The sequence below is a fragment of the Aquarana catesbeiana genome, linkage group LG10 (assembly GCF_042186555.1).
Source record: "Aquarana catesbeiana isolate 2022-GZ linkage group LG10, ASM4218655v1, whole genome shotgun sequence".
Lineage (NCBI taxonomy): Eukaryota > Metazoa > Chordata > Amphibia > Anura > Ranidae > Aquarana > Aquarana catesbeiana.
In genome coordinates, this window is record NC_133333.1 from 171362864 (window position 1) to 171375746 (window position 12883).

General features: G+C 41.7%; 1 protein-coding gene across 1 annotated transcript in view; it reads left to right on the plus strand.

Annotated features, from left to right (window-relative positions):
* Positions 1–11844, plus strand: part of LOC141111035 (uncharacterized) — a 94494-nt gene extending 82650 nt beyond the window's left edge. Inside the window, exon 9 of the mRNA XM_073602962.1 lies at positions 844–11844. Within this exon, the coding sequence (XP_073459063.1) occupies positions 844–875 (32 nt within the window). The 3' untranslated portion in view covers positions 876–11844. The remainder of the gene's footprint in view (positions 1–843) is intronic.
* Positions 11845–12883: the final 1039 nt, after the last annotated feature.

The following is a 12883-nucleotide window of genomic DNA, read 5'->3' on the forward strand; positions in this document are numbered from 1 at the left end:
AAAAATGTGCATTTATTTTATTTATTTTTAAGAGCCTGTAAAGCATTGCACCAGTGATCAACAAATCATGGGTGCAGTCTCAGGCTCCTGCAGACTGTCAGTGTATTTGTCTGCCCGTACCTTGTGCGACCAGGCAGTTACTGAATGACAGGAAGGATCAATGAACCACCTAGAGCGCTCACCGGCAACCTGGTAGTTCATTGAGAGCTACAAGCAAATTCGCAATGGCTGATGGTAGTTGTAGTTCTCCCATTCACAGAACTCTATGAATGAATGACGTGGGCGGAGCCCTGCACGGCTGCGTTTTTTTAAAATTGTGACGGCGGGTGCGGGGAGAAGATCCCCAGCCCCGCTGTCATAACGGGGGGGGGGGGGGGGGGGTGCATGCAGGGGCTGCTAATTATGGGTGTAACATAAACTAGAATAGCTGCGCGCTGCCACCCTAATAGTGCATGTGTTCCCACAAATAAACAGATTCAAATATATCAAATGTAACGGCGCTGCTAATGAATTAATAGGTAAAAAATATGACAATCACATCTAAACAGTGCATAAAATTGAATAAAAGTCCACAGGTGACATAAAAGTAATAAATCTACTTTTATGTCACATTTGGACTTTTATTAAATTTTATGCACTGTTTAAATGTGATTGTCATATTTTTTACCTATTACCTCATTAGCAGCGCTGTTACATTTATATATTTGATTATGGATGTAACGTTACTAAAGGTGAAATTTGCTCTAATTCAGGGACGATGTACATTTAGCCAAAATAAAAAGCACAATTTCCAAATTAGGATGTTTATTTGTATCTAATTTTATTCATTCTTTTGTCTTGCAGTGTTTTCTTCCTATGGAAGGATTGATTCATAAGAAGCGACAGGCGCTTTTCTCAGAGCCATTTTTCCAATGACCTACAAGGGACTCCTGTACTTCTGAGAGGTGGGACAGTAACTGCACTCTAGAGATGTCTCTGGAAACAGAAGGGAATGTTTCTATATTTCATCGCCAAGTTGTACAGTATTTTACCTTTATGCTCCTTCGGCCTAGGCCTGCCAATGTCTGCACTTTGCAAAGCGCTGCAGTAACACATAAACTCCACTAGGTGGTGTCACAGATTTCACATACACCCTGATCAATGTACCCAGTGAGCAAAAAAAAACAAAAAACAAAAAAAAACTTGATAGAGGATCTGAGTGTTTTGTAGACTTTAATTTAAGACCAAAACACGTTTTCATGGCTTCTGTGAGATTAGTCTTTGACAACCCATCGCTCTGGAGGTGTTTTAGTTGGCAGAATAGGCTGCGCTGTCCCAATGGCACCCTTTTGCATCTCTTGCACAACAAATTGCAGATATTGGTAATCTCCATGTCATATAATATTCCACAAATGTTATGTTGTTGCAGAAGACAATTATACCACCCAAAAGTGGTATTTTAGTTATAGGAGGGGTTTAATTTAGCCCCTGGTGTCTTGGATACTCTATGAGATCTTCCTGCCATAATCCCTGACTCTGTTTAACTTGACAGATTTGGGAGTTCCAATCCCATCCCACCTCTGTGTGTTACACATCCTCCTGTTACCATTTCCATGATATTAAATATAATAAGTAAAAAACCAGGAGAATGGAAACTTCTCATATTGGGCACAGCAGGTGTGAAATAGAGTACCCAAGAAATGTAGGGAGTTTTCAGGAGGTTCCAGGATCCCTCAAATGCATTGCAATTCACGTGCCTCAATTTGTATTGTTTTTCTTATGTGTATTGCTTTATTGTCCTGTCTTGCTTTCTAATAGCAAAATTTACTTATGGAGTTCTGCTGGGCCTGATCAGCAGCCTACTGTGTGCAGCCTGGTATACACTGAGTTTTTTTTTTTTTTTTTTCGTTCAATCCTTCGGGCTGAATGAAAATAAACTGAGGAGCTTGCTGTACTAACTATGCGATGCTAGTACTGTGATCTTCTCGTGACCCCCCTGCCAAAACACACTGTTCAGCCTTGATCGGATGCTGGTTTTCCAGCAAGCCTGCTCGACAGAAGCCAGCCAGGCTGATGTACACCCTGGCCAAATGTCAGCTGGTTTTTGTTAAACCGGCCGATAAATGGCATGTGTGTACCAGGCTTTACTCTCCTTTATAAAGTGTACAAGATATAAAGCCAAACATTTTAGTTACAATTTGGATAAAGGGTTAAACCCCTGTTATTGGGGGGTTTTCTGGGTTTATTTGGGGAGATTCCATTCAACTCCTGTACTGAAGATGCAACAGGAAGTGAGAGGAAATAATTACCAACAGGTGTCCCCATTGGAAGATTTACCCTCCCTTCTGTTTCATTGACAACTCTAGAATATTGGACATCCCATCATATTAGTGATGCCACATTGGCAGTGAGAGAGAAAAAATTTAAACTTGACAGGGGTTCTAATCCTCCCCTACTCTATCCAAGACTAAAATAAAATTGGTGTACATATTCTTTATTCTGCCACTTGACAAGGCTTTCAAATCCTTTTATTCCTTGCTGCAAATATGTAACAACTGAAAAAAATCCTAGATAGTTTTCAGAAATGGCAAAGGAAACCGAATTTAAAATCCTGTTTCTGAAGAAAGCAAAAGCCTCAGTTTTGGTAATTTTGAGCAAACATGTTAAAAACGGCACTGCAATCAGGGTGCCCCAACAAGAACAGCTTCTGTTGGAGTGGCAGCAGTGGTACAGGTATACATCTTGCTAAAGTGGAACTCCAGCCATCCTTCCCCTTGAAGTCCCTCGCGTAGTAATTGAACTAGAGCTAAAAATCGTGATCTCGATTCAACCCCCCTGACGAACTCTATTGCAGATTTTGCCGATTCTTTCATATAACAAGTGGAGAGACTTATCTGCTCACTCAGCTGCCAAAAGAAAACATCCGGGCAGTCTGCCAAGTTTTTAACTTGAAACATTGTAACTAACTCTTCCTTCTTAGGCCCCTTTCACACTGTTGGACCATTCAGGTCCGCCTGTCTTTTGTTGGCGGACCTGAACAGGCGCTCCATGCTAGTCTATGGAGCGACGGATGTCAGCGGTGACATGTTCGCTGACATCCGACCCGGTCCGATCCGCTAAAATCAGACGGATGGCCCTACGTTCGCATCTGTCCCTATCGGATCGGGTGAGAGCTGATGAAAACGGACATGCTGTCTGTTTTCATCCGATCTCTCCATAGCAACCAGCGGCGTTCGCAAGCCCCTCCCCGCTCAGTGAGCAGAGAGGGACCTGTCATCCGCCGGCTCAGCGGAGATCAATGGAGAGGATCTCCCGCTGAGCTGGCGGACAGAGGCGGGCTCTGTGGCAGCAGATCTGAGTGGGAACGAAGCCTTAGATCAAAGGGATAAACTTCTGTGTGAAAGAAAAAAATCTGGGCAGTCTGCCAAGTTTTTAAACAATGTTTACATGCAGGAAGTTTAACCACTTAAAGTCTAAATCTTTTTCTGACACTTCTTTCTTAAGTTAAAATCAGTATTTTTTGCTAGAAAATTACTTGGAACCCCCAAACATTATATATATATATATATATATATATATATATATATATATATATATATTTTAGCAGAGACCCTAGGGCAGGGATATGCAATTAGCGGACAAGTCCCATCATGCCTCTGCCTCTGGGTGTCATGCTTGTGGCTGTCAGAGTCTTGCTATGTCTCATGGGACTTGTAGTTCTGCAACAGCTGGAGGTCCGCTAATTGCATATCCCTGCCCTAGGGAATAAAATGGCAATTGCTGCAATATTTTATGTCACACTGTATTTGCCCAGCGGTCTTTCAAACGCAATTTTTTCGGAAAAAATACACTTCAATGAATAAAAAAAACAACAGTAAAGTTAGCCCAATTTTTTTTGTTTTAATGTAAAAGATGATGTTATGCCGCGAGAATCGTGAGAGAATCGTGATCCATCTTCTAAGCAAAAAAAAAATTGTGATACCCATTTTAGCCAGAATCGTGCAGCTCTAAATTGAACAACAAAAAACACAATCACTTTTTTTTCTTGCAGTCCTTAGGCTGGTCCTGTGGCAGTCATACTGATCATGTCATGATGTGTGATTGACGCTCAGTCTGAGAGTATTGGGGACATGGTGATGTGTACAAGTCATTGCATGGAGAGGGTGAAGTGCTTGGTCACATGTTTTTTTGATGGAGTTCGGCTTTAACGGACAGTAAACTCACCTGGAGGTAACAACCCACGAGAGCTGTAGACACATTTCCATAGCAAACACTGCAAAGAGCGGGTCTTTCAAAAAGATGAAGATTCATATTGAAGGAATACCTGCAAGTAAATGAATTGCACTTAATTTTTATTTGTATGATTTCAGGGTGATTGGGCTGTACTTTGAGTGGTAGCAGATATTGTTTTAAAATGACTCTATTTTCAGTCTCCAAATAAGCTGCAAGCAGAGAATTATTTTCCAGATATAGGAAACTATTTTATAAGATTATCTTTCACTTAGTTTGGTTGCCAGCAGTTTTGTATCGAGAATGTTAGTTGTTTGTTGATTTGTGCAGATCACTACTGTATAATGCTATATAATCATTTCTAATAAGTCATTTATATGTATAGTATGTCCCAGTGGTGTTTCCTTCTAGAGTAAGACACATGTGCAGATTTATCCTGATAGCAATGTGTCACTTCCAGGTTTTATTTATGGACCCTGATGACTGGCAAGTCTCATTAAAGAAGGAGTGGTAGTTGAGATATCCAGTTTAGTTTATGATTTCTTGGTAATTTTGACATCATCCTTCATGACTGTCCTGTTCTAAGATATTATGTTTTAGTTCAAGTGCTGAACTGCGTGCAAAAACACAGATGGCCCGTTCACTTTTACCAAAAATCACAATACTGTGTCCCAGATGCGCATAGCCTGCTAAACCACCTTTGAAGCCTGGGCTACCTTTCCTTTTAAAGAATGTAGTCCAAAGCTGCTATTAAAAGAAGCCGCCTTAAAATCTGCTGCAGCCTGTGATGACTCCATGTATACACAAAAAGGAGAGAAAAGTACTGCCTAAGTGTACCATTTATGAAATGAAAAACAATAAATATGCACTCACATTTACAAGTCAAAGGGGGCCACATCCCCGAAACATGTTATGACACCATCACAGCCATCGTATGGGCCTGTAACACTTCCTTGCTGTCCACAGTGGTTCTCATCTATGTGATGTACACATACAGTAGGCATGGAGCAGCTGTTAGGACCAGCTCCCCTTCATGCCATCCTGTTCTTTCAGGCCACACATGCACAGTGCTTTTTCTTCTCTTGCCACAGATGCTGAGCTCATCATAGGTGACAGGAGAGCATACACTCTTTGCATGTACAACCCAGAAGAATAGGACGGTGCTCCCTCCCACACCACCAGGGGAAGCTGGTCCCTACAATAACTGAGGACAGACACCTCACAGGCTACAGAGGATTTTACAAATGTGGTGTGGACTACATTTTCTAAAAAGAAAGGGAGCCCTGGCTGAAAGGTCGGTTTAGTAGAGTATGCTGCTATACACATATTGGACAACATATGCTTTATGGGAAAGCTGAACTTTCACTTTAAAGTCATATTAAACTTTAATTTTTAAGCACTTTTTGCATCAGATTTAAGCACGTCATAGTTGGTTCAAATCTCAGTCAGGGACTGGCTGAGATTTGAACCATGTATGGACAGGCTGACTGTACCTGAGCCAGCCTGTCGGATTTTACATGCAATTATTGACACTAGCAGTAATCACTGTGTTATCCCAATGGGGATGGTTCTTCCCCCAGCCAGGAGAACACAATGGCTCCACGGGATGTATTCCCCCTTCAACACTGGCTGTGTAGAAGGGGGAATCGAGCAATTTTCTTTGTTGCAGGAAAGAAAATCACTCTATCTGTGGCCGGCTTTAATCACTTAGGCTGGGTTCACACCTGTGCGAATTAGATGCGGGTTTCCTCGCATCCAATTCACATAGCAGGAGAATGTGACTGGCTCCCTATGGAGCCGGTTCACATATCTCCGTTGCGGCTGCCGAGCACACTGCACAGAAACGCTGTGCGTTTTTTACTCCGTTTCAGGGCCAAATTCAGGCATAGATTTGGCCCTGATTCGTCCCTGAAATGGGGGAACAGGGATGCGATCCGCAGCGGGTTACAGTGTGAACCCGGCATATTGAACGTGCAGCTTCTTTATCTTTTAATCTTTGGGTTCCTGTCTATGCTGTTGCTATGATCGCTACTCCAGGTTTCCTATTTCAGGGTGACTTCTTTTCTCTTGCACTGTTCTATGGCGTCACTTTTGCATTCAGAGACCACAGTTGTGTCTCCCTTCACCATGTGCACCAATAGAAACACACAGCATTTTGTAGCTTAGGATGGCAAGGCACCTTTATGTCTCCCTACTCCTCCAACTTAAAGTGGAACTTCAGTCATTTTTTCATCTTTCCATCTATTAAAGATTCTGCCCTTGTTTTACCTTTGGATAGTAAAAAAAAATTCTGCCAGGAAAATACCTTATACAGCCCACTTCCTGTTTCTTGTCTGGTAAAAAGCCTAGGCTTATGACATCATGCACAGCTCTCTCTCTTGTGAGAGTTTGGCAGGAAGGGAGGGGGGATGAGTCATAAGAGGGCCAATGAGAGCTTCAGGTGTGCCTCTGTGTGCCCACAGTTAAAATGATTGCAGCCAGACTCAGTGGAGGGAGATTTTGCAGCATATTTGGCAAATACAGAATCACAGTATATATGAAATAATGTGCAAAGTGGTTGGAGGGAAGCTTCAGAGTTGCAAAGATGTTTTTATTACATATGATGTGAGCAGACTGCAGTTCGAATAACTGGAGACGGCACTGTCCACTGTTAACTCTTTCCTCTGACAACAAACTGCACGAAGAATTGTAATAGTTTACTGAGAAATCTTTATTTTATTCTGCACAATGTGTTAAGGGAGGAGAAAAAAACACTAAGGGTTTAATACTATTTTCAGCGTTAAGTCTGTTAATGAGTGTTATGGCACGCAGTAACGTGCATTGCATTGAGCCTCGTACACACGATCAGATTTTCGGATGACCGTTCGTCCATTTTTTGTTGCATGCTAGTCTCATGTCAAAAGTGAAGCGGTTACTCACCATACGAAAATTCTCGTACAACAGATTTCAACTTCGGAAGTGACGTAATGTGTTGACGTGTTTTGTTTAGTTTCTGAGCATGCGAAGTCTTGCTTTTACGATTTTGTTCAGATGAAAACCGTACTAATTATCTGAAAATCGGACGTTGTGTTCACCTACGATTAAAATGTTATAGTCCGTACATCCAGTTTTTGTCGTACGAAAGTCGGTATCGGCTGTCGAAAGCACCGTACTAAAGATCCGAAAATCGGCAGATCGTCGGATGAAATTTTACTTCTGATTTTCGTGTCGTGTGTACGGGGCTTTAAGGGAGCCCATTCATTATTAATTGGTTGCCTATACACCACAATGGATTAAAAAAAAAAAAGGTATATACTTTTTAAAAAAAGGCAGTGTACCACACAGCCCTTGGTATATGTGTTGTAGTCTGCTGTGGTGTGTTGCACTGTACAATTAGTTGGGGGGTGTCATCACAATCAATGGCAAAGTACATAGAGCAGATGTGCTGCCATGCACTGTGGTAACTGCCAAAGAAGACATGCATTTCAGGCTCCATGCCAAGGATTTTGCTTATGTGGCCATAGAAGGACAGGGGTTGAGGCAGCCTATCAAAATCAATGACCTGAGAGACACAGTGACTTTATGGATCTTATTGCACATGCCAGTGTTTATACCCACACAGGGATGGATGCACAGTCAACAACTGTCATTCAGGCATATAAATACAGCCCTCAGCACAGAGGTACATGTATGAATGAAGCTGAGTGTACATTGCCACAAGTGTGAATGGAACCTGATGTTTCTGCACATAGCTGGTGCCCACCTGAATTCAGTTGGAACCTCATTACATACAGTGCCTTGAAAAAGTATTCATACCCCATTGAAAATGTTCCACATTTTGTCATGTTACAACCAAAAACGTAAGTGTACTTTATTGGGATTTTATGTGATAGACCAACACAAAGTGGCACATAATTGTGAAGTGGAAGGAAAATGGTTTTCCCTATTTTTTTTACTAATAAATATGTGAAAAGTGTGGCATGCATTTGTATTCAGCCCCCTTTACTCTGATACCCCCCCCAAACTAAAATTTAGTAGAACCAATTGCCTTCAGACGTCGCCTAATTAGTAAATAGAGTCCACTTGTGTGTAATTTAATCTCAGTATAAATACAGCTGTTCTGTGAAGCCCACAGAGGTTTGTTGGAGAACCTTAGTGAACAAACAGCATCAGGAAGGCCAAGGAACACACCAGACAGGTCAGGGATAAAGTTGTGGGGAAGTTTAAAGCAAGGTTAGGTTATAAAAAAATATATATATATCCCAAGCTTTGACCATCTCACGGAGCACTGTTCAATCCATCACCTGAAAATGGAAAGTATATGGCCCAACTGCAAACCTACCAAGACATGGCCGTCCACCTAAATTGACAGTCCGGGCAAGGAGAGCATAAGGCTTCATGTACACAGGACGTTGTTCAACCTCTCCTGAATGATTTCACTTGACAGCTAGAAACCGGCATCTAAAAACGTCAGTTTAGCCGTGTTTATGTCTAGAAACGTCTGTAAACGATAAGCTGCTAAATGCGAGTTACCGCATTTAGCAGCGTTTACAGACTGTTACAGGCATTGGGCTTTTCGAATGCCTCTGAACATTCGTCTGAACCCATTTTTTTGCGTTCCAAAAAATTGCTTCTGAACTCAACTGCCAAGAAACTAGTATAAACGACCCTGTGTACATGTACTGATAAGATAACAGAGGAGAGTTCAGGGGCAGCTGAAAAAAACTGCTCCTAAACGTCTGTTTTCCAGCAGCAGTGTACATGAGGCTTTAATCAAAGAGGCAGCCAAGAGGCCCATGTTAACGCTGGAGGAGCTGCAGCAATCCACAGCTCAGGTGGGAGAATCTGTCAACATGACAACTATTAGTCGTGCACTCCACAAATCTGGCCTTTGTGGAAGAGTGGCAAGAAGAGGGGACACAGCAAACATTTGGAAGAAGGTACCCTGGTCAGATCAGACCAAAATTGATCTTTTTGGCCTAAAAGCAAAACGCTATGTGTGGCAGAAAACTAACTGCACACCATCCCTACTGTGAAACATGGTGGTGGCAGCATCATGTTGTGGGGATGCTTTTCTTCAGCAGGGACAGGGAAGCTGGTCAGAGTTGATGGGAAGATGGATGGAGCCAAATACAGGGCAGTCTTAGAAGAAAACCTGTCCAAGTCTGCAAATTGCTTGAGACTGGGGTGGAGGTTCACCTTCCAGCAGGACAACGACCCTAAACATACAGCCAGAGCTACAATGAAATAGTTTAGCTCAAAGCATATTAATGTGTTAGAATGGCCCAGTCAAAGTGCAGACCTAAATCCAATTGAGAATCTGTGGCAAGACTTGAAAATTGCTGTTCAGACGCTTGAGCTATTTTGCAAAGAAGAATGGGCAAAAATGTCACTCTCTAGATGTGCAAAGCTGGTAGAGACATCCCCAAAAAGACTTGCAGCTGTAATTACAGCGAAAGGTGGATCTACAAAGTATTGACTGAAGACAAATGCATTCCACACATTTCACGTATCTATTTGTAAAGTATTTAAAAAAAAAACATTTATCATTTTCCCTCCACTTCACAATTATGTGCCACTTTGTGGTAATCTATCACATAAAAACCCAATAAAATAAATTTACGTTTTTGCTTGTAACATGACAAAAATTGGAAAATTTCAAGGGGTATAAATACTTTTTCAAGGCATTGAATCTTGGCAAATGTATGCAACAAAGACCTCTGCTTTCAATAATGGTTTTGAAGCAGCTATTTTAAATAATCCCCTGCTAGCCCAGTGCTGAAGTGTTTGTGTACTTTTTGTGTAGAGTGTGTTTTTGCGTTGTGAACCTGCCTATGCTGGTTATGAACTCTTGAGCCTCTGGCCTGTTTTTTTTTTTTTTTTCTCCCAATTAATTTAAAGTGGTTGTTAACCCACTTATACCACTTTTCATAATCCTGCTGGTTCCCTAATGACAGCTGCTCCTGTCTGTGTGTTTTATTAAAAAATGCCTCGTTTACCGGGTTTCAGAGCGGCTCCTTGCAATCACATCACCGGCCGTCTGTCTCCTCTGCTCTGCTGACAGATGCAGCGGGCAGGGCCAAGATTCCCCCTCTGTCAGCATTGACACGAGGAGGAGAGAGGCGGCCGATTACATAATCGCCGGGAGCCACTCTAAAACCCAGTAAACGAGGCATTTTTTAATAAAACACAGACAGGAGCAGCTGGCATTAGGGAACAAGCAGGTTATCTAAACTTTAAACAGTTTACACTTTGAGAGCATGAGGAGTTGCAGGGGCAGACAGGAAGGATGACAGGAGAGCTGCGGCTGACAGAGACACGTAAACTGACCACAGTGTCAGGTCTCAGCAGCCATGATGAACAGTTTACAGGGGGGAGGACAGAAACTGGCAGGATCAGCCAGGTATTTCAGGTGCTAGAGGGGGCCAAATATAACAGCACAAGCACTGTGCTGTATAACATGCTTTAAAAGAGCAGGATCCATTTTTTTTTTTTTTTTGGGGGGGGTGGGGGTTAACAAATGCTTTAAGCAGGGAAATGTTGGCCAGTTCCATGAGTATCACAAGTGCTTAAAAAGGGAATGTAATTCAGAGACTATTGTAGTGCAGATCATATGAATATAAAGTGCCAATTGCAAGTGGTTTTCTCTGGAACCCTCCATTATAATAGGAATCTCACTATCCACTGTATCCTTGTAACTGTTAATATTTAAACTGGTCTGGGAGAAACATCTGTATGCTCTGATTTAACAATCAATACATGTGACTTTTGCTTCTGATTGCGAGATAATCCACTTCCTGTTACAGTGACCACACAGGAAATTAAAATTCTCCCCAGCAAGGACACAAACAAGTTAGATTTTAATTAGACACAGTAAGTAATTATTGGATCATTAAACAGAATGGCTTAGAGCCCATTCAGATCTGTCTGTTCCTGTGTACTGCATGAACACATATGATTGCGCCAAAAAACCCCATACAACATTTTTTTCAGACACAGCATATGGTGCCATACACGTGTCAGAGCTGTGTTGCTTTATGACATTTGAGGTGGCATTCAAATTTAATGACAGCAAAGCACTAGTGCAAGTAACATATGTTAAGGTATTGTGCTCATTTTTAATCAGCCACACAAAACTGTGCCAGCCTTACATCATTCTGTAGGATTATTTCTATGGGCCTTCAACTACTTTCCTCACCTTGCAGTAACAACCTCTCATAATTGATTAATGGAATCTTCATTTTGCTATTGTCTTCGATGTTCAGTGGAGTGAAGGCCCACCATTCAGATGGAATAGTTCTTGATATGGATGGTCACACAACTATACTGAATTTCACTGGGAGGTGGAACCCTAGCGGAAATCTGTAATAATTGGTCAAAAATAAATTAGATTTTTTTTTTTCTTTGAATCAGTTGTAATTTTGTAATTGTTGATTTGATTCCACTCCCTACTTATTGTTCTTTTCTAATACACTGTTTTTACATGTATGTTGTTTAACCTATGAAGTACAAGTTGGTTTTAATGCCATTGCACTAAGCTTACACTAACATTATCTAAATGCCTGAGCCGTGACAGATGGATATGTTGTACTGGGATGTATGTGTAGAACTTTTTATACAGTTATTTTTAATAAAATGCCAATGCTGTTACACTTATTGGATGTCTTTGTGCTACTCTAACAGCTATAGAATGGTAACATTTGTAGGAGACCAATCAGGAAAAAAAAAAAGAACTAGGGTACCAAAAGACATGAGATGACACACACCATACTGGAATCCTGTCTTTGGGCAGTCCCCACACCTGTATGGGAGAACAGTTGATAAGGCAAATTAATAAACATATCCCAAGCATTATTGTTCCCTCCCTCCCACCCCCTGTGATAAGGCGGCCCCTGCTTTCCACTCTACTACTCTCCCCCATTTCAACTGAAGCTGACTGAGCTAAGTTTGCAAGTTAATAAAGTGTGCTAGAGGGCTTGCCTTAATGTAGGCTGGATAGGACCCTATCAATCCATAGGCAGCTTTGATGCTAGTGTTGTATACTGAAATAAAGGATGCCACAGAAGTTAATCATCATCAGGCAGAGTGGCACTGATATTTTATATACATATTATTGAAGCGACTGTCTACTGTGTAAATTAGCAGCACAGGTCCAAGAAAACCATATGCTAAACAGAGTCTAATGGTAAGAAACCCGGTACATTTCTTGTATGGCCCTCTACACCGTCCCTGCAGCCCAGAATGTACAGTAGATGGCATTAAATGGGCATGCTTTATCTTATCGCCAGCTGATATCTTAACCTTGTAATGCATGCTTTTATCATCTCAGTGTTGGCCTGATAAATACACTATATTACCAAAAGTATTGGGATGCCTGCCTTTACACGTACTTGAACTTTAAGGGCATCCCAGTCTTAGTCCATAGGTTTCAAAAGCGAGTTGGCCCACCCTCTGCAGCTATAACAGCTTCAACTCTTCTGGGAAGGCTGTTCACAATGTTTAGGAGTGTGTCTATGGGAATGTTTGACCACTCTTCCAGAAGCGCATTTGTAAGGTTGGGCACTGATGTGGACGAGAAGGCCTGTCTCCGCGCTAATTCATCCCAAAGGTTTTTTACCGTGTTGAGGTCAGGACTCTTTGCAGGCCAGTCAAGTTCCTCCACCCTAAACTCACTCATCTATGTCTTTATGGACCT